General features: G+C 47.5%; 1 protein-coding gene across 1 annotated transcript in view; it reads left to right on the top strand.

Annotated features, from left to right (window-relative positions):
* LOC142803046 (uncharacterized) overlaps positions 1-21,883 on the top strand; it is a 92,305-nt gene extending 70,422 nt beyond the window's left edge. Inside the window, exons 13-19 of the mRNA XM_075888155.1 lie at positions 8,473-8,593; positions 11,042-11,114; positions 11,897-12,106; positions 13,632-13,878; positions 18,283-18,332; positions 20,466-20,506; positions 21,752-21,883. Of these exons, the coding sequence (XP_075744270.1) occupies positions 8,473-8,593; positions 11,042-11,114; positions 11,897-12,106; positions 13,632-13,878; positions 18,283-18,332; positions 20,466-20,506; positions 21,752-21,828 (819 nt within the window). The 3' untranslated portion in view covers positions 21,829-21,883. The remainder of the gene's footprint in view (positions 1-8,472; positions 8,594-11,041; positions 11,115-11,896; positions 12,107-13,631; positions 13,879-18,282; positions 18,333-20,465; positions 20,507-21,751) is intronic.
* Positions 21,884-24,506: the final 2,623 nt, after the last annotated feature.

The raw sequence follows: 24,506 nt of genomic DNA, 5'->3' as shown, positions 1-24,506 counted from the left end.
TCTTACAAGCACATATCTCGTTGTCCACTGTTGTTTTTTGCCTTGTACAGTTTTGTGAACGGGAAGCTGGCCTTTGTCAAGTTGTTTTGCTTGCCCCCGTAGCCTCATGAGTGTTTTTTTCCCTTCCTGTTGATGCTGAAATGAAGTTGATAATAATAATATAATATAGAACGGAGACAGTCCAAACTGTTATCCGAGACCAGGTAGGAGCGTAGGCCTAGCTATCAAAATCAGCAACAGTCCGGGCCGAGCGTCTCGTGCTTAGCACTGACAATGTGTGTGTGCCGAGATTTGCATGACCCACTACAATCATCATTACATATTCCCCCCTCGCTGAAGATGGTGCCAAGTAAGTGTTCTAAGGTGTCGTGAGGACAAGTGGTTCGTGATATGGTTTGAGGCGATTCACATGCACGATTTCGCGGCCTCGGCGACGCAGGTCCACAGTGGCCGTGAGGGGTTCGATGAGGTAGTTAACAGCGGAAGTTTGTTCTATGACGCGATAAGGTCCATGGTACCTGCTGACAAACTTTGTAGAGGTACCAGGAACAGCACTGGGGGGCACCCACAGCCAAACAAGAGAATTGGGCGAAAATTGGTAGTTGGACCGTCCATCGTCGTGACGAAATTTCTGTAGCCCTTGTTCTTGTGTTGTAAGGGTGCGAGCTAATTGCCGACATTCTTCCGCATACCGCGCGGCTTCGGAAAGTGGTGTGCCTTCGGATGAGTCGGGTCGGTAGGGGAGAATGGTGTCAATTGGAGATGATGGTTCTCGACCATAAAGTAAAAAGAATGGAGAAAAGTTTGTCGTCGCTTGAGGTGCCGTGTTGTAAGCGTACGTTACGTAAGGAAGAATAAGATCCCAGTTGGTGTGGTCGGAGGCGACATACATAGAAAGCATGTCGCCAAGAGTACGGTTGAAACGCTCTGTCAATCCATTTGTTTGTGGGCGATATGCGGTAGTACAGCGGTGAATTACATGGCATTCTGCAAGAAGTTCTCGAATAACATCCGCGAGAAAGACGCGGCCTCGGTCGCTCAAAAGTTCACGTGGAGCGCCGTGACGCAGAACAAAGCGTTGCAGCAGGAAAGACGCAACGTCACGTGCCGTCGCGGCTGGTAGAGCGGCCGTTTCTGCATATCTCGTGAGATGGTCGATCGCTACAATTATCCAGCGATTCCCGCCTGATGTGTATGGCAGAGGACCATAAAGGTCTATCCCAACCCGGTCGAATGGTCGCACTGGGCACGGTAACGGCTGCATTGGTGCAGTAGGACGGCTAGGATCGTGCTTGCGGCGTTGGCACTCTGTGCAAGATCGAATGTACTTTTGAACGAATGTGTACATGCCGCACCAATAAAACCGAAAACGTAGCCTGGCGTAGGTTTTAAACAAACCGGCGTGCGCACACTGCGGATCGGCATGGAAAGCAGCACATATGCTGTCGCGGAGATGCCTGGGTATGACGAGTAGCCATTTGCGACCGTCAGGGTGGTAGTTGCGGCGATAAAGTATTCGATCACGGATGGCGAAGTGAGAGGCTTGTCGGTGTAGCGCTCGAGATGGCGGGTGGGCGAGTGTTTCAGATAGGTAATCCATCAGAGACGCAATCCACGAATCTTTGCGCTGCTCCGCAGCCATGTTGATGGGTCCTGATAGTGGAAGGAAGTTGTCTTGGATGGAGACACTCGCAATATCAGTAGAAACAGGCGAACGCGAAAGAGCGTCGGCATCGGCGTGCTTCTGGCCTGAGCGATAAATGACGCGGATGTCGTACTCTTGGAGCCGTAAAGCCCATCGTTCCAAGCGTCCTGAGGGATCTTTGAGGGAGGATAACCAGCAGAGCGCGTGGTGGTCGGTAACAACATCGAAAGGGCGGCCGTACAGATAAGGCCGAAATTTTGTAATGGCCCAGATAATCGCTAGGCATTCTTTCTCAGTTACCGAATAATTTGCTTCTGTTCTTGTAAGAGTGCGGCTCGCGTACGCAACAACATATTCTTGGTAACCAGGCTTTCGTTGGGCGAGTACAGCGCCAAGACCGACACCGCTAGCATCTGTGTGGATTTCTGTGGGAGCGCTTGAATCGAAATGACGCAGTATTGGTGGTGTTGTAAGCAGTTCACGGAGCTTCGCAAAGGCACTGTCGCAAGCTGGAGACCACGCAGATAGATTGCGGTCTCCCTGAAGTAGGTCTGTCAGAGGCGCCATGATCGAGGCGAAATCTCGGACGAAGCGGCGGAAGTATGAGCAAAGCCCAATGAAACTACGCAGCTGCTTGAGAGACGCGGGCCTCGGGAACTCGCGAACAGCACGTAGCTTAGCGGGGTCAGGAAGAACGCCATTCTTCGACACGACGTGTCCGAGAATGGTCAGCTTGCGCGCTCCAAAGTGACACTTCTTCGAGTTGAGTTGGAGGCCGGCTGCAGAGAGGCAGCGTAGAACCTGTTCCAAGCGACGAAGGTGCGTGGAAAAATCGGGTGAGAATACCACTACATCGTCTAAGTAGCACAAACACGTGTTCCATTTGAGGCCTCGTAGGATAGTGTCCATCATGCGCTCAAATGTTGCCGGCGCATTGCATAGCCCGAATGGCATCACGTTAAATTCGTATAAGCCGTCTGGTGTAACAAATGCAGTTTTTGGCCTATCATCCGGATTCATGGGCACTTGCCAGTACCCAGAGCGTAGATCAAGGGAGGAAAAGAACTCTGCGCCTTGTAAAGAGTCGAGGGCGTCATCAATTCGAGGCAAAGGATAAACATCCTTTCGTGTTATTTTGTTTAGCCGACGATAATCTACGCAAAAGCGTATCTTGCCATCCTTCTTTTTAACTAAAACAACCGGCGACGCCCAAGGACTGTTTGACAGTTGAACGACGCCTCGCTTTAGCATGTCACCTACTTGTTCATCGATGATACGGCGTTCAGTTGGCGAAACACGGTATGGTCGCTGCCGTAGTGGTGGGTGATTACCTGTGTCGATCTGGTGGCATACGGTAGATGTGCGACCTAAAGTAGCGCTGTGACTGTCAAAAGATGGTCGAAACTTGTCAAGGAGGCTCAAAAGCTCACACCTCTGTTGTGGGTTTAGGCCTTCGTCGATGACACGGTTGAAAATGTCGGTAGTGGAAGGGTCATTCACGGAACTACAGGAGAGGGCGCTGACTTCCGATGATTCATCAGGAACGTCAAGTGTAGCGATGGTTTCGAATGATTCTATCGAACCAATACATTCGCCTCGAAGTAGCGTAATCGTGAATGGGAACGGATTCTTCACAGGCACGTTGGTCGCACCACGTTGAAGAGTAACGAGAGCGGTTGGGAGCGGTGATAGGTGGCGATGAACGAAAGCAGCGGAAGGCGTGAAGAATGCGGTAGCGTCGACGACGGTGGAACACGACACAGGTGCGAAGACAGTAGCACGTGGAGGGATTTGGGTGTCGTCACTAATGACCAACTTCGCGTCGGAAGGGCGATCGTGCACTGGTAGCGCATCACCAAGGGGACAAAAGGCGACTTCGGCTCGGGCGCAATCAATGACGGCTTGGTGATGGGAGAGAAAATCCCAACCAGAAATGATGTCATGAGAACAGTGCGGGAGTACTACGAACTGGACTGTGTAGGGCACTCCTTGAATTACAAGTCTGGCAGTACACGCGGCCACAGGCTGCACAGGCTGTGCAGTGGCAGTATGAAGACATGAACGCAAGTAAGGCGTTGTCACTTTTCGAATTGAACGGCAAACTTTTTCGGCGATGACAGAAATTGCGGCACCAGTATCAATAAGGGCAAGTACGGGTACACCTTCAAGAACGGCATTAATTACATTTGGCGGCGAACGAAGAGGGCTTGTGCTTTGCGACGAGGACGCAGTTCTTGCCTCGGGAACTGCGTCATTTAGTTTTCCGCGTCGATTGTAGGGGGGCGTCGGCGCATCGGGGAGGGCGAGCGTCGACGTGGAGAAGGAGATCGGCGATCAGGAGCTGGTCGGTGGCTTGGACGAGGAGCGTACAATTCGGGGTCTGGGGTGTATTGAGTGTACGTGTAATCGTTCTCGTATGGACGTAGGTTTTCACGTGAGTGGAGTGGGCGGCGGCGGCACAGACGTGCGACGTGCCCAGGTAGACCACACGAAAAGCAGATCGGTCGGTTGTCGGCAGTGCGCCATGGATTAGGGACTCGGCGAAGTGGAGGTCGTGGCGGCTGGGCGGCATAAACAGGAGCAGGCTGTGGAGGCGGCGCTTGGAACGTCTGTGGTCGTGGTCGTGCTGCTGCTTCGGCGTACGTCAATGGTGCATTGACTGGTGGCACCAGCTGCGGAGGAAGGACCTCAGACACTTGATCTCGTATAATAGTCCGTAGAGTAGGGCTAAGCGGTGCACTGCGCTCCGGTCGGCCAGAGATGAGCGAGAGTTGGCGGGCAACTTCTTCGCGCACGAAATCTTTGATCTGCGAGAGGAGGACGGGGTCTTGCGAGGGAGTTAAGCCGGACATCGATTCCTGATGTGGGACAGCACGGCGGGTGACGAGACGTTGCCGGCGGAGCTCATCATAGCTTTGGCAGAGCTCGGTAACTTGGGCGACAGTAGCAGGGCTTTTTGAAATGAGCATCTGGAAAGCGTCCTCGTCAATACCCTTAAAAATATGCTTGATGCGGTCCACCTCTGTCATGTTCACATCGACGCGCTTGCACAAGTCGATGACGTCTTCTATGTAACTTGTAAAGTTCTCACCAGGCAGTTGAGATCTCGACTGAAGGCGCTGCTCCGCACGAAGTTTGCGGACAGAAGGACGACCAAAGACTTCGCTGAACTTTGCTTTGAATGCTGTCCAGGTGGGAACGTTGGTCTCATGGTTCCGAAGCCATAAGTGGGCAATGCCACTGAGGTAAATGCCGACAGTGGCCCGTCTCGTGGCTTCGTCCCATTTGTTCAAGACACTCACGAGTTCGTAAGTAGCCAGCCAGTCGTCGACGTCGTGGTCGTCAGTGCCACTGAATATGGGAGGATCCCGCTGACGGACCGCGCCGGAGCACACGATGGCCTGGGAAGCCATAGGAGGAGGGCTTGTGGCAGATGCAGTGGTCATGACAGCAGGTAGAGTCCGGCTTCGCAACTCCAGGATTGCAAGGAGACCCAGCACCTCCACCAATTATAATATAGAACGGAGACAGTCCAAACTGTTATCCGAGACCAGGTAGGAGCGTAGGCCTAGCTATCAAAATCAGCAACAGTCCGGGCCGAGCGTCTCGTGCTTAGCACTGACAATGTGTGTGTGCCGAGATTTGCATGACCCACTACAATCATCATTACAATAATAATATTACCATAATATGCTTTAAGGGCCTGGCGCTTGCTTGTTGGATATATAAACATATGCTGGGGATTAATTAACCAATTGAAATAATTAACTAATAGCGAAAATAAACTCTCACTTTTCATCTTGCACGTATCAAGGTAATTAAACTCTACGCTGAAATAATCTTGCTAGATGGAATTAATAACAGAATTAGGTTTATAGTGCAGGTAGTGCGTAAGAAATAAGAGACAAGGTTTCATTGATTCAATGGATAGTCTTTCCATGTTGCACACAATGCACATATTACGTGTCTGAGCGTAGCTCAAGATCGAAAGTGAGTTATGAATTTACGGCGCAGCTGGCAAGCTTATGTTGTGCTGTCACAGTAGAATGTCTTATGGTTGACATGTCCGCACGATGAAAACAGAAAGTTGGTATTTGTAATTCGCTGCTTTATACTGGGAAACCAGTATATATACCCTCTGAGCAGGTGCCAGCTAATACCAAATAAATCACTGTAAATATTGCCTTCTTCCCGCTTTATTTTAAAACACCTATCGACGGTGAAAGACATGTCTTATATACCAGGAGATTCGCATATCAAGCAAATAAAATTCTTCTCCTACAGCTTAACTAAGCATTCGAAAGGCTTTCAGTCCGATCAGAAAGCCCCAGAGTGGGATTGCGGCGTTACATCTTCGTTACTCCCCTTTCAAAACTTAGTAGAGATGGCAGAACTAAAGTGTTATGAATTGTATTCTGAACTTCAATAGTCGATAAATACAAATGACATGAAAGGCAGTGCAGAACAAGTTTTCACAAAGCACCCTGCACAAGCGTATCTGGCGAATTCTGGACGTAACCTGCTGACGTGCATTATTTCGTGGCGATTACTTACATACTTGGTCGTGCAGAAAATTAAGTGAGATATTTAGTGCAGAGTGCTCCGAAGCTCAACAGTTTGTATAAAACATGAGGAGTTAAACAGACCAAAATATTTACAGGAATCCTGAATGTGAGAGAAACTTCTATTTTCAATAATATACAAGAAGGCTTGTATTTATAGAAGAGCGATCCAAGAAAAAAACACAGCGACTATATATGAACCTATTATATCGCTTTGAGCCGCATGAGACCTGTGCTCTATACTTAACTCAAACGAATTGTAGTAAGTCGAACAAATATTGCACTGTACGTACTTTAGGGGCTGGCAGACACTAGGCAGAGACGACGCAGAAAGTAACTGCTAAGTCAACGGCTGCAACCTCGTTTTTTCGTCAAAAGTATCAACTGAAGCGATGGCCACCTTTTGAAGGCCCTCATACTCAAAACAAAAATAAATAAAAGAAGGTGCAGGTTGCAGCAGCCAATCAGAAGCGCGTAACGGTGACGTCGCATGCTTTATTTGACGATTGGCGTGATCAGAAGGGCGATCGGCGGAGCGGACTTTTGCTTGGTTTCCAGTTTCAAGTACAGAATGCCGCATCACGCGTTAAATAAGGCGAATGCACGTTTCCTCGACTGGCATCACGCTTGAGCGGAGGGAAGCCACGCGTCTTTTGACTATAGAGATTTTACACCACCAAGCAGCGCGTTTCCCGCTTACAGCGCTTGAAAGTTTTCAGAGTGTTCGGAGACAGTATGCATAACAGATTCTGTAGAGGTCATAGTGGTCGGTGGAAGTCCACCCTGAGGATTCCTTGAACATTACCGCTTGCGCATTGAGCGTGGGATATAGCAGCGTCCCAAGTTAAAGACACCTGCCGACGATGCGCAAGCGCACAAAGTACACTGAAGGGCGTGTTTTGGCCTCCTTGATGCGCACGCTTTTCAGGCGGATGTAATGACGTTCATGAAAATACGCAGGGACTGATAACGCAGCAGAACGCAGAGCCAGGGACATTTGCACTTGGCTGCGCATAACGGGCATCACCTTGACCATTTGATTTATTGATATGTGGTGTTTAACGTCCCAAAACCACCATATGATTATGAAAACGCCGTAGTGGAGGGCTCCGGGAATTTCAACCTCCTGGTTTTTTTTTACCGTGCACCCAAATTTGAGCACACGGGTCTACAGTATTTTCGCTTCCATGGAAAATGAAGCCGCTGCAGCCGGGTTCGATACCGTGACCTGCGGGTCAGCAGCCGAGTACCTTAGCCACTATAAGCCACCACGGCGGAGCCTTGACCATTTTTCTGGTGCGCGTTACACGGTGCTGTTTTCCAAAAGATTACTTCAACACAGGAGGAAATAACCAACATAGCAGACGGCACTCGCAATTCAGTGCGCTTTGTACGCTTTCGGATAATCGGCAGACATTGTCACGTTTCGAGAATATTATATGCTACCATATCCCACGCTCACCGCTCGTGCGATGCTGCTGAAAAGGTACAAAGTTCGTGCAGCCCCAGCGAAGAAACGATTCTATCGCCCTTAACGCAGGCAAGAAGTTGTTGCTAGAAGATTATCAGAGATGAGATCATACATGTCGATTTCTGTCTCACATTTCCTGGGAATGAAGAGGTGCTGAAGGCCGATGCGTTACATTGATAATTATTCTATGTTCCAGCGTTCATAATCTCTGTGGGCTGTTCTCTGGCGAGGCTTGTTTACGTACACGTCGTGGCGGAATTCTAGCATGAAAATAATATCTGCTGCGCTGCGGTTTCAGTCGAAATGATGCTTTTCGGTGCTGCAGAGATTCTCATTTCATGAACGCCGTACATGCATACCGCTACACTGAACTGCTTGTCATACATGGGTACATTAAGTACATAAGTGCAGTGAACTAAACGTTTTCTATTTTTTCTTTGTTGAACCTGTACGATTGTACAGTTACGCTCAATCTCAGTTGCAATATTTTCAAATGACCCAAAATCTTAAGAGGGACACTGGTAAACGTTAAAATGGTTTAAAATACTAGCAAGAGAAATACTGCACACTTCACTAATTTATTGTGCTGGCGCCGATTTGCACCCACTGTTGGCCTCACTTTGAGCTGACAACAAGATGTAATTTATATTGGGGACGATTGCACGTGCTGTACTGTGCAGATCAAATTCATGTCATAAGCTCGCATTTTTCTGTGCGTGGAGCGTGTCTATACGGTCACATTTCACGACTGCATACTCACAGTAAACTCGCTTGGGTGACGAATTATCGCGCAGAAAAACAAGAAGTTCTTCGACGTACGTCATCGTAATGGACCGCTGTCGGAGGACCTGTCGACGCCGAAGGCGGCCCGGGGCACGCCCGATGGCAGCTGGCCTTTCGAAGTGAACAGCCCGAGTGAGTATACGGTTTGGTAGCCTGGGCACCTTATCTGTTTTGTACAGTATGAAATCCAATACTGATGAAGCTAAATGGTTTCCAACGTGTTTAAGATAATGAAAGCTCGCATAATGAGGTGATGTTAGTAGGTCTCCTATAACTTGGCAACGACATTCATTTAACCCTAACTTGTGAGGTAAAAAACAGTATTAAAACAGACAAGCAATAAGAACTAAGTACTCGTCTTGTTTTAGCGCTGTTTTTACATCCCCAAAAAACATGACAAGTTCTTATTTTTTATTCTTCATTTGGAACAATCAAGTTGAAAGGTGTAGCCATCGCCAAGTAATGGTGACAACTACTTCGTTTACTTTCTAATTCAATAAAAATGTAGCGAACCTTTCTTCGCCTTTCCACCGAAACTTTATTGTGCCCGGCATTCCATAAACGCTTCCCCACTTGCACAGAGAAGTGCTCGCACTGTGTCCCGCCGTGGTGGTCTATAGTGGTTAAGATACTCGGCTGCTGACCCGCAGGTTGTGCGATCAAATCCCGGATGCGGCAGCTGAATTGCGTGATGGAGGTGATAATGTTGTAGGGCCGTGTGCTCAGATTTAGGTCACATTAAAGAACTCCAGGTTATCAAAATTTCCGGAGTCCTCCCCTACGGCGTCTCTCATATCCATATGGTGGTTTTGAGACGTTAAACCCCAGATACCAAAGAGCCCGCACTGCGAGGAAGATTCCTCTGACATTTTCCACACGATGTGGGCATGTCAGAAAACTCCCAACCTCATCATTTTACGCAATCCTTCCCGGGAAGACTGAAAGGCAGCCCTGCTCGGCTGCTCTGACCAGACGGCGCAACGCCGCCTTGTTAAGCGTGCCCGGACCACGGCCCGACGGCAATGGGCGTCTGTAAAAGGGTGCCCGCTTAATGCTTGTACGAGGCGTCCCCTTAAAACCACTCGCCACCCTCCCAGTACTTAACCTAAATAACCTAAATAACTAAACTAAATCTACCTTATTATCATCATACACTTTCTCGTCTAGTTTACTTAACCCTGATTCTCCTAAGCAAATCGCGGCTATACGGGTGCTCCCATGTTACCTTCTGTGGGCTATAATGAGCAAGACTGTCTTAACTGCTACACGGCATCAAAATTCAGGAGTCCCACGCTACCTGGAAAATGGGTGCAAGCGACGCGTACCCGTAAAAAGCGTACTTCTTTCTGTCGCACAGCACAATTATTTCTCCCAACTTCCATGTCGGACTTTCACTGACATGCCTAGCAGTGCAGCACTTCCGTTGCTGCAGGTAAGAATGAACACTGTGCGTTCATATCAAGGCAACAGTGAATTGTGGGGACCTGAAGTGATAAGTCACTTCCATAAACTCGATAAAAATTATATTGCTGCTTCAGGAAATGCTGATCGTGAACAAGCTAGCGATAGAGATAGTTATCGGGAAAACGGCACATGCAAATACCAATGCGAACGACGTACCTTCCAGGCCCGCACTCATTTACGCTTTTCTTTTCTCTTTCTTATGTTTGGTCACGCCAACTGGACAGACTGCACTTGTGAGGCAATGTGTGCTTCACTTGAATATTCAGAAAAGTGTTTGCAGCTGTTTGAGCTCTCCCGCGTGGCGCTCATAAGTTGTTTTACCTCTTTTCTTTTTCTGCTCACCCGTGCTGTTTCGCACCGCTGCGATCACGTCAATGTGAATTTATAACAATTTCCCAGAATTCAGTATGTACAGCTCTAACTAGGCTTACTCTTTTTTTTTATGAACACAGAGGCTAATTATTAAAAGGAATCATAATTGAAGACAAAGGATGCTTATTTGCGGGAGGTTTATATATTTCAAAACAAAAGAAACATTCCACATGGTTGTGAACCTAATGAACAATAAATCTAAGGGGCTCGTCAAAAGTTCCCATGCACGTATTCCTTTGGCGCGGCGGGGCCTGGAAACTTTCGACCTCCGCCCTCCTGTACATTGTCGAGATAAAGCTCAGTCTTTTAAAAGCTCATTAGTGAAGTAAAAAGAAAGGGATGATATATACAGGAAGGTGCAATTAAAAGGTATGTGCTGAAAAGAAAAGATGAGCAAAACGTGCGCATTTTCAGAAATGTTATGGAAAAATCGCCGTTAATTCCTTTTAGACGGAGACCCCGATGTATACAGTGCCAGTAGCTCTTATGATGCGCGAAAGTAACGGCAAAGCACGAAAAATGAGCACACACGACAGCACAGGATCCTCCTCTTTGCACCAAGGATGATAACGATGGGATAACATGAAAAGAAATTAAGCCCGAGGTTCTGGGACGCTGCCATGCTACTGTTACACTTGCACGGGCACGTAAATAAATGCAGAGCACAGTATGTGAAATGACGCGTGCTATGTTTGAGTCTGAGACAGCACCGAGTGTTTCTGTGGTCGTCTGTCTCTTTTGCAGGTAGCTCCAAGGTGGCCATACCGCCGTCAAGCATTCCGAACACGGACACTCCTAAGGAGGGCTTTGCCTTCAAGTGAGTGGCCATTGGGATGTTTTCATGTGTTCCTGTTGGTAGCATGAGTAGCTCTCGCTCTCTGAATAAGGTAGAAAATTTTGAGGGCTCATTTCTTTGTTTTACACAAAATAATGAAAGCTTGTAGATACTGATGCCAAGGATGGCATTGGGGAGGTTATTTGTCCTGTTTGAAGTGTATTGTGAAATCGCAATATATATGTGAAGAAAGTCAATCGCAAAAAAAAGACAACATTGACCTGGCAGGGATCGAAGCTGCATCCTTTGGACTGTCCGCCCTATGCTCTTACCAGCTGGCCTGCAGTGGTAGTCACGTCATTTGGTATTTAGGAGCATCATGGATGAGAGGTCTAGTCGGCCTCTAAAGGGGCTCGAACGGCTGCTTCGATCACCTGTTCTTTATCGCTATTACTCGCCGTGTAACACCGCTAGCGTTTGCTGTAGACTTGTCCAAAACTACAATGCCGCCACTAAACTTCGACCTCTTTATGTCTTAGAGGCTCTTTGGTGGTTGTTTTGACAGAGCTTGATTGCTATGACCTGCCATGAATAGTGCACCGGCTGGGCCGTCTGTTGTGCGCGTCAAGCAAACGACTGTCTGAATTCATGGTCACTCAGCAGATTTAGCTAGACCACAGGCTGTGCAATTACAGCCTGTGTTGTTGTTCCCCGCTGAAACGTCAAAGCAAAGGCAGGCCAGATCGACTGACTGAATGCTCGCGATAGCTAGACATTTCCCCTTTGGTTTCCTACTTTTGCATTTGCTGCAACTTTGTCCGCAGTAGGTGTGAGACACCAGCCAGCTCGGTGGCCTCTCCGAGTAGGGGCGAGGGACCCGTGAGCAGCGGCCGCTTCAGCGCTACGCCAGCTCCTCTCAGCAGCTGCAGCAGCGGACAGCAGAGGCCCCGCCGCTTCTTGGCACGCCCAGTCTGCTCTCGTCAGCCTTCTTCGATCGCCACGTCGCGCGATCTGATCAAGCCTCTCATCTCCAGGTGCGGCATCGGGACAGGAGTCTTTAACAACACGCGTAAGGGCCATTCCACGTGCTACCCGCACAGCCGCAACGCACGTACCGTGACCCCTGCCAATTGGCGACGCTCTTTCACCCTCCACCCCCCCCCCCCCCACTTGGGGGCGGCAGGTGGGCCGGCACGTGCGTTGCGGCTGTGCGGCTAGCGCGTGGAACAGCCCTAACACGCAAAACCTATCTCAGGCAGTAGGAATCGCGTTCAAAAGCATAACTTCAGAGCACCTTTAACAGGAGACAAAAGAGAAAGAATGACTCGGTTTACCCTGCTAAGCTTTACCCTGGTAACTCTGAAGTCGTTGTTTTCGTCGTCATTTGTTCGTTACTGGAGGAGAAAATTGAGGTTCAACTTTCATTCTTAAATTTCGCGCCGACATCTCTGCCCGTGACGTCACTATTTCAAAATTTATTTTACGTAATTTCTCGACATTGGCTGCATTAAATTCAACGAAACGTGGTACATCAGGTCTATGGTCCCTACGGATGACAAGGTACTTCATTATTAACGATCACGAGCTACGGGGGACCCAGTAGACGCTTTTGAAATCAATGTCATCTTGTTGTTTGGTGGCGGATCTCAAGGTGGCATCTCCATTCACATTTAGTTTTCGTGCGTTTGCTCGCTTACCAAGAGCCGTCTAGCGATAGGAGGGGCGTGTTTGGGATTACGGAATTCTGCTTTACTAAAACGTAAAAATTTTTTTCTTCTTTAATGCTCATGCAGTAATACCGTAACCTTAAACGGGCCCTGCAACACCTTTTGATTGCGGTCATTAAACGTAATTACACTGCCTGAAAAGACTAGGACACAAGTAAGAACTACTTAGAACACCATCAGCGTGCACTGTCTCGTCTTGCGGTAAACAATGCGGATATGCCCTAACACAACATAGCACGCGTTGAATTACTAAAGCCGACAGTAGTTCCATATCACTCAACCAATTGATAATCATTTCTGTTGCTGCTAGCATGGCGTGCGTGTGTCGAATCGCCAAGTTGCAACGCTTTCTGTTTTGAATTGCGGTAAAGACTGTTATTTGAGGTACAGTTCTTACTGTGTATATGTGTATTGTATCTGTTCTGCAAAGTCTGTGTAGTGTATACTTTTAATCGGCGTTTTATAGAACATGTTAATGTATTCGGAGATCAAAGATGGTTGGGACACAATATCGAGGCCCGGAGTGCAGTACGGTTTAGCCGTTACATGTCCGAATTTCGCGAGGGCACTTCGCGTTGCTGCATGAGGTATTTTAGATGAATGTAGTTGATGTACATGCACAGATAGTGTTAACGATACATATAAGAATAAAATGAATCTGTACCATTTGAATCGACGACTTATGACATCTGGATAAAGCGCTTGTACACATTTAATCATTCTTCCGTACATAGGATAAGTTGAAGCTGTAAATCACGTAGTGATACGTTGCCTGAAGAATGTCAGGTTTTGATTGTAGACTTTTAAAATGTATTACGTCATTGCCTGGCAGCAGCGACGATGACGATTGCATCGTGGGTAGCCGGAAGCGAACACCGACCTGTGCCACAAGCAGCAGGTACTCGTCGGTGGCGTCCAAGACACACCCTCCCGCTGGCAGGGCCAAGTTGTCTCTACCGCAGACGCGCATCACCGACCTGGTGCAATCGATCGAGTCGCAGCTGCTCAACCGGTCGACAAGGCCTCCAATGGGTGCCGTAAACACCGTCGGCGAAGGTGCCCATATCAAGAAGTCCGGGGTGAGGATTCGGCGAGTGGTTCCGCTAAGCGCTGAACGGCAGACAGATGACTGCGTGTCGCTGGGTATTTTTGTTTTACGAAGTCCAGAAACACTGCCCTATCTTCAGTGCCGTGTTCTTTTCTTCTGTCCGTATCGAATTCGCTGCGCTAGCAATTATTCTACGATGTACATGCCTATAGTCTGGGTTCGCACGCCTCTTCCTATCGTTTCACACACCTGGCTCATGCACTAGTGTCTACACGCAAGTAAGTATTACGAGGATGGCTTGGTCGACTGTTCGTATTGCACCTTGGAAACGTTGCAGCGATCACGTAGTAATAATATCCGGTGTTTCACGTTCGAAAAGAACAATATGATTACGAGATTCATTTGGCATCCGTATACCTGCACATACAAGAAAATTAGCCTCGCTCCTTCGCGACACGGGGGCCGCACTTATTGTTAAACCTCTCCCCAAGAATGTTGTCACAAAATCCCGTTAATTAGGAAGGCGATTGCCGGGCTGATTCCAAGGGCCAGAGTACCAGCGCCTTGAACTGCCCCATGAAAGCATGGACAATTTAGAAGTGAGCCTATTTGGCGCGGCAGCACACACTGGCTGTGGCCCAAAGAACGAGTCATAGCCGAGAGTTGATAGACAAAACAAAATTATATTCTCGAATATGGCAGATCAAACGATACACAAATATGCACACTCGACAATAGTTGAATACGATATGTCAACAATTCAACAACGTGCTACACAGTACGATCAGCTACACTCGAAACAACGGACTCAAACAACAATACGCGCTACAATTCAATCACATGTATCGAACAACCAAGACACTTAAAGACTAAAGAGTTCGAAAACTTATTCAGTCCAAAGTCCTTAGAACAAAGTCTGAATGATACTCCTCTTCCAAGAATCATTCACTCAAAGTCCAGCGCTGTTGTCGTTCCGCTGCCCCCGAAGTCTCACTTCCAGGAAACCTCGCGTCTTCAATTGGCCGCTTTCCAAGCACCAAACTTCCTCGCCGGTAACACGTCGACTTCCCACGCGTAGCGATTGCAGGACGCGTCTTCGCTCTCTGGCGGTAGTCTCCAACTATTATTCTGCTGGTAGCACCAGCCTTCACCCTTCAGGTAGAAACCCTCTTCATCACCTGCCTTTTCATTAAGGACAAAGCCTTCGCCGACACGATACCGCGGAAAGACTTTACGCACACTTGCGCAAAACTTTCTTCTCCTGCCTACGCACACGGGCGCAAACTTTCTTCTTCTCCTCATTTCCCTTCTCCGCTGCTTGCTTAAATACATTCCGTGCTAGATTCTAGAAAGATTAGCTCGGAGGATTTCAAGCTGGACGGTCGTGCCCTCGTGATCTCCGACGCCAGCGTAGCTCCCGCCGACTGGTTCGCCCTCCACGGTCTCCTGACGCCGTGCAGCTCTCGCATTGTAGTGCCCCGCCCTTGGACTGCTTCGACTAGATCCCCACTTTCCCATCTCTTTCTCTTTCCGTCGCTTGCCTCTCTATCTCTTCATCTATTTCCTTCTATTCTTTTTATCCCTCCTTCCCCCCATCCCTATAAAGCACTGCACCGTGTCGCCGCTCAGGCAGACAGAAATTAGGTGCCTTTCTCGTCTTCCTTACAACCACAACCACCACCAGATTCTAGAAAATTCTAATCGTTTCGTCGACGTAATGCACAGCCAAGGCCGGGGGAAAGAGCGAAATGTTTCGAGGGCCGTCCGCGACTTGTGACGCAACACTGCATCATCATGTCCCTTTCCTACGAGAACCTTCCAGGGCTTGCTCAGCCGACGATTTGAGGAGGTTGGTCAGCGAAACTACGCTTCCGAGGGGGGAGAGAGACGGCGCACCCGGGGAGTCTTTGGATGCTTGTTTTTTCCTTTATCGTTGACCTTGAGGCGCCTCTTTGGCGCTTGGTCGCCAGCGCGCCCCTTTTTTTGAGGGCTCGTTGGCGACAAACGTCCACCCAGAATACCACAAATCCCGCCACGCAGCGTGAGCAGCAATTCTTCATAAGGAATATGGCACTTCAGAGGATGTGCGCTTGGTAGACACCACGTGTGGTCTAGACAGTTCTGTAGTAGTAGCTTATTATTCTGCAGCCCCCCTCCCCTCACCCACTTCTTCGACCCTCCTGTAGCTGGAGGAAGCAGAGGAAGCCGCTATAGCGTAGTGATCGCCAAAACCAACGTCACTTACGTACTTAGGGATTCCAGAACAGCAATTCTTAACACCACACAGAGCCAGGGCACTGGCTCTGCATGGTCTGGACAAACGTTCAGTACGTGATGATCGTGCTGTGACCGAGGGTCCGTAAAGAACCCAAACTCACTCCCCCAATAAAGTTTTTCACTACTACTTTCCTTTAAAGAACCACACCTCGACAACTTCCACCCTCGCCTCTCTCACCACGACACAGCTCGCATGTTCCTACCAAGCATAACCCCATCACTACAATACGAAACAGTCCGGACATGTCAACTATTGAGTAACAGCTTCGCTATTAAACTGCGATACTATTGCTGTCGAACATTTCATAATACATGTCTCCCGCGAGCAGCAATGTAAGGAAATGAGCTCCCAATCAACGTCGTGTAACGCATGACTACAGAATATTCCCTTCGGGCCCTTAACGTTCATTGGTTGTATGTATGAGTAAGGATATAATAGTTTTTTTTCGTCAATGTTCATTCGTATGCGTCAAATATAATCTGTACGATGCATTTCGTATGACTGGAAATAGCAACAGGCACCAGTGGAACGTTCGCAGACCTTGTCTGTGCCAATGTCAGGCCGGGTCCGATGTTACAAAGCAGTAACAACGAAGGCAAAACAAAATTCACAATTCAATACAACGTACAATTTACGACCAATAAATATTGCGTATAACTGTACACTGCTTTGTCACTCAATTACATGCATGAGTGGTCAATGTCACGGGTGATTTAAGGTAACACTGGACGATCTCAGTGCTTTGCCCACTCATCATCATTCGCTTCGTGGATATGCCATGAGGTTTTTGTACTTTGAACAATAAATGTCCTATAGGATTTTTCTTTTTTATCCCGTTTACCATATGTATTTGTAGCATATAGCAAATAGTGCCAGAGTGTAGTTGTGTACTATTGTAATTATTGTTGTAAATGTTGGCATTATTGCTATACAAAAGTACTCCCAGGGCGTAGCATGTGTACCGTTATTGTTTTGCGTAGTATGTATAGTACGGTTCACTGTTAAAGGAAACACTCGAATGAACTCCATCAATATTGCTCTCCCTCTCAAAGCAAGTGGATAAGGGAACAATTTTCATGCGCATCACTAATCTGTCAAGAAGAGTCAGAACTTTCTACCACCCCCAGTTTTAGGCCAATCAAAGCCACTATGGTTCTGTAAGATAGATAAACTTAAACACGCTGTGCATGTAGCTGTTCCCTTTAACTGTGGACGCGTCTGTACGTATTTTAATTTTGTATCGCCACCCACTCTTGCCCACAGCTTTCTTAGGGCTAGTAGGGCTCTAAAAATAAAGAAATAAATTAACGTGAAATGTAATAGAGGCGCTCTTTGATTACAATATAAATGTAATGCATTAGAAGTTGGTCTCCGGTTAGTTTATAAATGTGACAAAAAAAGCCATTAAAACTCAAACCTAGCCCTTAACTTCATTATAACTTTACATATAGTCGCACAATTCGTAGGCAGCATTGTAAAAAATAGCTGAACTCTGTTCCTCTCGTCATCTAATGGCACTTGACTGACACCAGCGACCTCCGCATATTCTCTGAGGAGGGGATCCTGAACGCTGCTGCATTGATTCACGGCAGTCTTTCGGGCGGAAATATTTCTGGGCGTCCGCCGGAACAGCGCATGGCCGGGATCCATAAGTCTTGCAACAATCTGCTAAATGTTTAAATTATTGCAAAGAAACAGGGTGCAAGACATTTATAGAAGAGCTCAATAGCACTTAACTTTTCTATGAGCACAAAGAACTTTTATTGAAACCTTTCTCGAAGTTTCTTTCATTGGTGGCCACTTTCTTTGTATATATGTACAACCTGAATTACGTATATGCATGTGTGCTAAGTACTATGTAGCCTGCTTATATGCCTATTTCATATTTGTTAGAACGATTAAGTAATCAATTCTTGTATATGTTCTATTGAAACTGCCACCTCCGCCTGATGTATAATAGCACAAGCGTGGGCGACATGGCTCTCAAGCAGGTTTTATGCTCGCTCCCCTGCATGAACGTTGCATTGATAGAAGTATAATATGTATTGTTATTCTTATATACGCTCTATAACAGAGGTTATAACCTTATGGAGAGCCCTGCCGTGGCAGGTAAGACAATAAAATGTGATATTGTTTGTTTCTTTACATCCTTTTCAGGAGAAAGTCGAGACTGCAGTTCTCAATGCTGGCGACCAAAGACTTGCCACGTGAGCAGATTTTACCTCTTGCCCTCAACGACAAGAAAACTTTAAACTAAAGAAAGAAAAGTATAGGAACACCGGGACGGCTGCTCACTCGAAACCGTGACTAGAACGCACTGTTCGAAACGATTGTTTGGACAACCATATTTTAATGCTGAAACTTGACATCTCTTGTTGTTAGCGCATGATAGCTTATTGAATAACGCCGTATAAAGCGCGCTTGTGATGATAGCTTAGCGATGATTGTTTTGCACTATCAAAGTGGACGATTGGGCCAGTTGGTGATATATGATTTAAGTGTACTACGTGGTATAAAGCACGGACAGGAAAAAGAGAAGGACAAGCGCACTATACAGCAACATTGCCATACGGAGAATGTTCGAGTTGAGAACTGATATAGAAAACCTCACGCAGTCAATTAATGAGGTACGTCAGGCTGATAGTCTTCGGAAATACAGGGTAGTTAAGTAAAAAAACGTATAAAAACTGTTGTATTGAAGAGTCCGCTGTAGTACTGGAATGATGCAGTACTATAGTTGAAACTGCCCGTAGGAAATATAAAAACTTTAGAGATCGAGTAACGAAGTGCTAATGAGATGCAATGTGTAAAGTTTTAGGTGTATGTTAGTCGGTTAATTGAATTATAAGAAAGTGCTGATTAGCAAAGTGCCTTGCAGCAAAGCAAGTCTGCGCCGGCACAGCAAATAAAAAAACGCGGGCATTTTCATATCACGTTACAATAAAGTGCCTCAAGTATTGCGCCACAATTGTGATCTGCAGTTTACTGTTGTTGCAGATTCAGGGCCAGGAACATGTTATCGGCGACAATTACGCAGTTTAGACGCGCCATAGCATGAAAAAAAATGACAGCATATCCACGCGGTGAATGATAGAGAGCGGGGCGAAGCTGGGTCCGCACGCCGCTGCCGCGCCGCTTCGTCCTCCCGTTCTCGTACGCAGGGATCTTGTCGGCACTGCCGCGCAGCTTCACGGCACGCTTCTGTCTCACGCGCTCGCACATCGGGGTCGCGTGTTCGAGTGCGAGCCGCCACCGCCGCCGCCTTGCGCGCACGCCGCTCTGCAGCCTTGTCTATCCACCGACCTTCTGAATGCGTGCGCGTGCCAGAACGGCTTTTATTTCACTACGCCACGCCACCGATGAAGACGTGATCGCCAACGTTTTTGTGTGACGTCATTCCTGCTTTCTCGCGCGCTCGCACATCGGCGTTCGGTCTTCGAGCGCGAACCGCTGCGGCTTCGCGTGTATCATACTTGTTATTGGAAAACCGTGAATCATCCACTGGCGACGTTCATCCGTCGTCTGTCTGGCTGTTTGACGCACGGACGGACTGACAGGCGCACGGATGAACGCAGAAACGGACGCATGGGCGAACGCAGGATGGACGCTCGGGCGGATGCATGGACGGATGTAAGAATGGACGCATGGACGAACGTAGGGATGGACGCATGGACGGATGGACAGAGGCACAGGTGGACGCACAGATAAACGCACGAGAGGACGTACACACAAACGGACGGATGTACGAATACATGGACGCACGTGTGAGCCGATGGATGTGCGGACGGACGGACAGATGGACGGAAGCGCGGGCGGACTGATGGACGTTTCGCCCCACTGATCATCCTTCACTCCATGGATATGCTGTAAAGCTAATGGATATGCTAAGTAACGTCCTCTAGAAATGTATTATTTGCATTTTTCAGCGTACATGCATTTTGTTATATGTACAAGTACCGCCCTCTGTACGGCCGGTTCAAGGACTGACGAGAGGTGGCTACATACGATTACGACGGGAAGCTCAGCCCACGCCTGAAAGAGCTTTGCTTCTAAAAAGCACGAATAATATCATGCTCATACTTGTTGCGGTGCGGTTGGCTACAATAGACTGTTTCACTGCGTGCACGTATACGTAGGGGACATATTAGGCCATAAGCAGGTTTGTACAAGACAGATGAGGCTGATTTATTGAAATAGTTGCTTTTATCTTGAGTTCTTTTAGCTATAGGATTGTTTAGAAGCATTCGATTTAGTAGGGCAGGGATGATGGTGAATTGTAATGATTGCATATGTCTTCAAGTATAAAAGGCTCTGGTGTGTTGTTCTGTTTATTTTTGCAGGGGCGTTGTTGGCACACCACGAACTGGAGCATCGTCAACAGGTATCGGAATGGCTACCAATTTGGAATGCTCTCGCGCTATCGTGTATCGCGACAGAGGAGTAGAAATGGAGGTGTTGGCAAATCAAGTTACCGCCTGCAGCTACCAAACGATGTTATTCAAGACTTTAGCATCCCGAAAGCAGGTGTCAGAGTAGTCGCATAACATATTTTTTGCTGTATGGGCAATGCTACTCGGACTATGAGGAGAGGACTATGCGCATAAGTTCACCGACTACTGTTTTTGTTTCTTTCACACGTTTGGTTATTAAGCAAGAAAAAGTTGGGGGGATCCCAGAACTACGCCTTTAAGAGTTCAACGCAATAGCGACATTCTGTCCCTGCTGCGTACCGAGTTCGGTCACGCACAAGATGATGATTTTTCACTCACAATACATGACAACGCCGCCGACGTTGGCATTTCTGCGAAACAAGCTCTTTAACGCCATTGCTTTAATCTGATCACATAGCACGTGCATGTCGTCATAGGGTGTCATTTGATTACATCAGTAAAAATTGCACTCCCCTATTGCACAGCTTCATAGGAATCTGGCTTTGCTTAAAAAGTTTCATTTCCAGAAGTATGTTTAACTACCAATTCACCCAGCTCGTTGTTTCAATGTAGTTGCCTACTTTCAAAACACATCAATACCTGCGGATTCCTAATATATGTACGTTTCCATCTCCCTCTCAGGTTTTTTTTTTGATGGAGATGGAAATGGTGTAGGCTCGTGTGCTCAGATTTGGGTGCACGTTAAAGAACCCCAGGTGTCGAAATTTCCGGAGCCCTCCACTACGGCATCTCTCATAATCATATGGTGGTTTTTGGACATTAAACCCCACGTATCAATCCCTCTCAGGTTTATCACTGGAAAAGGCTTGTCTGTATACGAGCCCATTTTGGTCACCACTGTAGTGAACTAGATGTTCTAGTTCACTAGATCCGCTGCTGACCCGCAGGTCGCGGGATCGAATCTCAGCTGTGGCGGCTGCATTTCCTATGGAGTTGAAAATGCTGTAAGCCCATGTGCTCAGATTTGAGAGCACATTAAAGAACCACAGGTGATCGAAATTTCCGGAGCCCTCCACTACGCCGACTCTCATAATATTATGGTAGTTTTAGGGCGTTAAACCCCACATATCAATCAATTCTAGTTCACTACTAGTGCACTATAGTCAACACCCATCGTTCTAGTTCACTATAGTCACCACCAATTCTTCTCTTCTTTTTTTCCCCTTTTTGCGCAGGCGCAGAGAAAAAAGGATGGCCACGCCTGTTCAGGGATTGCGCGGATGATGACGAGAGCTTGGAGGAAGTCAGCTAGACGAGCCAAATTTTCTCTCGTGCGACCGCCATTAAAATTGACCGTTGTTGTTTGATCACGCTTTTTCCACCTGATCCTATGCCTCCTACGGTAATGTTTGAGCAATTCCTGCAGTGATTATGAAGTCCGATGACAACCAAAAAGCCCCCTATGAGGGGCTGAATAATGTAATGCCCCAGGGTACATACTCGGGCTGCCTTGCTACAAGAGTTCTCCGTCCTCGCCTGCCTGTTGGCTGCCTAAAGGGCCCCACAGCACTCGGAAACTAACGCTCGCCTAATTGGATGCGCCCACGACAGTAATAGACAGACAGACAGACAGACAGACAGACAGACAGACAGACAGACAGACAGACAGACAGACAGACAGACAGACAGACAGACAGACAGACAGACAGACAGACAGACAGACAAATGAAACGTGCGATCACATGACGCCGCCAAGCATTGAAAAAAAAAGACCTCGCGTGCATTGGTTTGTGTACTGAAATTTTAACCAGTGCACTAGCTTTCAACCGATTCACCCTCACTTCTGTCTAGTTCGGCGTGCGTGCGTGCGTGCGTATGTGTGTGTGTGTGTGTGTGTGTGTGTGTGTATGTATGTATGTATGTATGTATGTATGTATGTATGTATGTATGTATGTATGTATGTATGTATGTATGTATGTATGTATGTATGTATGTATGTATGTATGTATCCACCACTCATTTCTGTTGCAGGTTTTCCTAATGGCTCCCGGTGTGTCGCTTCTCGTTCACCGGCCTCAAGCGAATCTCGATCACAGTGGGGAGTGCGTGTATTGTTTGGTCGCTTCAGAGCACCAGACAAGGTTGATTTTAAAGGGTGCCTCACCAAGTATGACAATTTTGAGCTGACATGCGCAATGCGTAGATGAGATGTTCATGATCACGTCTGTCAAAATTTGCAACACTACGCACAGTGGAAATGTGTCAAGTTTCAAGATGAACGCTGCTCCCGCTTCCTTTTGCGGGTGGGCACCAAGAGAACGAGGGCACGACGTGCGCGTGTGAATGGCCCTACGTACACGGCAATGCAGTGACGTTGGTTCTCTACGTAGATGACTATGATGTGACGTTGAGGACAGGGGCACGTGACATGACGAAAATTATTTGACACGACATGCGTAGTTTACGTATTTGTTGCTTGAAGAGATTAATAAATCTCTAGATAAATAATGAGACGCACTAAGATAATGTGAGCAATCTCTTTTTTTTTTATTTTTTCCTCGTGAATTGCAACGAGATGCGGGGCTAATGAGCAAGGGTTTAGCATGCGTTCGAGTCCCCGCGGTTTCGAGGTCAGCGGATCGAGCAGACGACAGCCATGGAACGCTCCTACACATTCACGAACTCATTGTGCTCATCTATTATACCACGTCTAAGCCAGCGTTTCTAAACCATCTCGCAGAAACAGGCAGTAAACCTCAAAAGAAAGCTGGTAAAAAAAAACGCCGCTCGCGTGCACGGGTCTGGGGTTGCTCGGACACGTCATGCGCACGTGACCTCTTGATCGGATGCCGGAGAGAGTAGGGTAGAGAATCGGCTTGCGATGGCTTCGAGCTCGCCTCCTCTCAACCTCGTTTCGCGCCGCTTCAAAAAAATCAGTTTTGTCAGCTCGTAAAGAATCGATTAAAAAAAATTGTGGCAAAATGTTTCTCATCGGACACCCAACAACTTCCACGGTCTAACTAAAATTTGGTATGGGGCCTGATGAGTGGCCCTTTAAGGGTGGACAACGGGGTTCTTTCCAATCGTGTCGGTTGGGTTTGCTCGCAAGATTAGGATTGCGCGCGCACTTTTTTTAGTGATCTGTGACTCTCTGTGCGTAAACCGCTATACTACAAGTGGCAAAAAAATAAGATTTTTTTTTGTGTGGAGGAGACAATAATGCGTGTGGAGCAACCCCGAACCTCTGTCCGTGCGTACAGACAGACGGACAGAAGCACGGAGGCACAGACGGAATGCCTTATAGATGGACGGATGGACAGAAGCACGGAAAGACGGACAGACAGAGAGATGGGCGAAAACCTAGATGGACAGGTGGACTGATGGATGCACGGACGAACAAACGGAAGCACAGACGGACAGACAGACGCATGTACGGAAGCACGAACGGGCGGACAGACAGACGCATGGGCGGACGGGTGGACGGACAGATATGTACTCACGTACGTATGGACAGACGCACGGACAGAAGTACGGACGTACTTTTCGCCCCATTCATCATTATTCACTCTATAAATATGCTTTTAAAACCACTGACGCCATCTAGTTATAATATTTCCAAGGACATATACACACAACGACATCTATTGAGCTACTCATAAACGAGAGGTGACTACATTATACTACTGCGACTACAGAGAACAACCGACGGCCTAAAGAGCGTCGTCCCTAAAAAGAACATCATCTCGATGTCGCACGTTAGTTGTAAGATTAAATGCACGCACACGGTAATTGAACGATGAGGTGATGTCAGAAAAGTAACTGAACAGTAGAAAAACTATATACACCCGAACATAAGGCTTCATTTGCACGACATGTGCTCTGCCATAGCATGGTTGTGTTCATGTTGACGTAGCAGTGTCGGGAACTACTTCGCAGTTTGTCACTCACGTGGCGCAATACTTCACGCAGACCAAAATATGTGCTTAGTAA

This window comes from Rhipicephalus microplus, chromosome 3 (assembly GCF_043290135.1).
Source record: "Rhipicephalus microplus isolate Deutch F79 chromosome 3, USDA_Rmic, whole genome shotgun sequence".
Taxonomy (NCBI): domain Eukaryota; kingdom Metazoa; phylum Arthropoda; class Arachnida; order Ixodida; family Ixodidae; genus Rhipicephalus; species Rhipicephalus microplus.
Note: the sequence above shows the minus strand (reverse complement) of the source record. Positions and strands in the feature narration are given on the sequence as shown.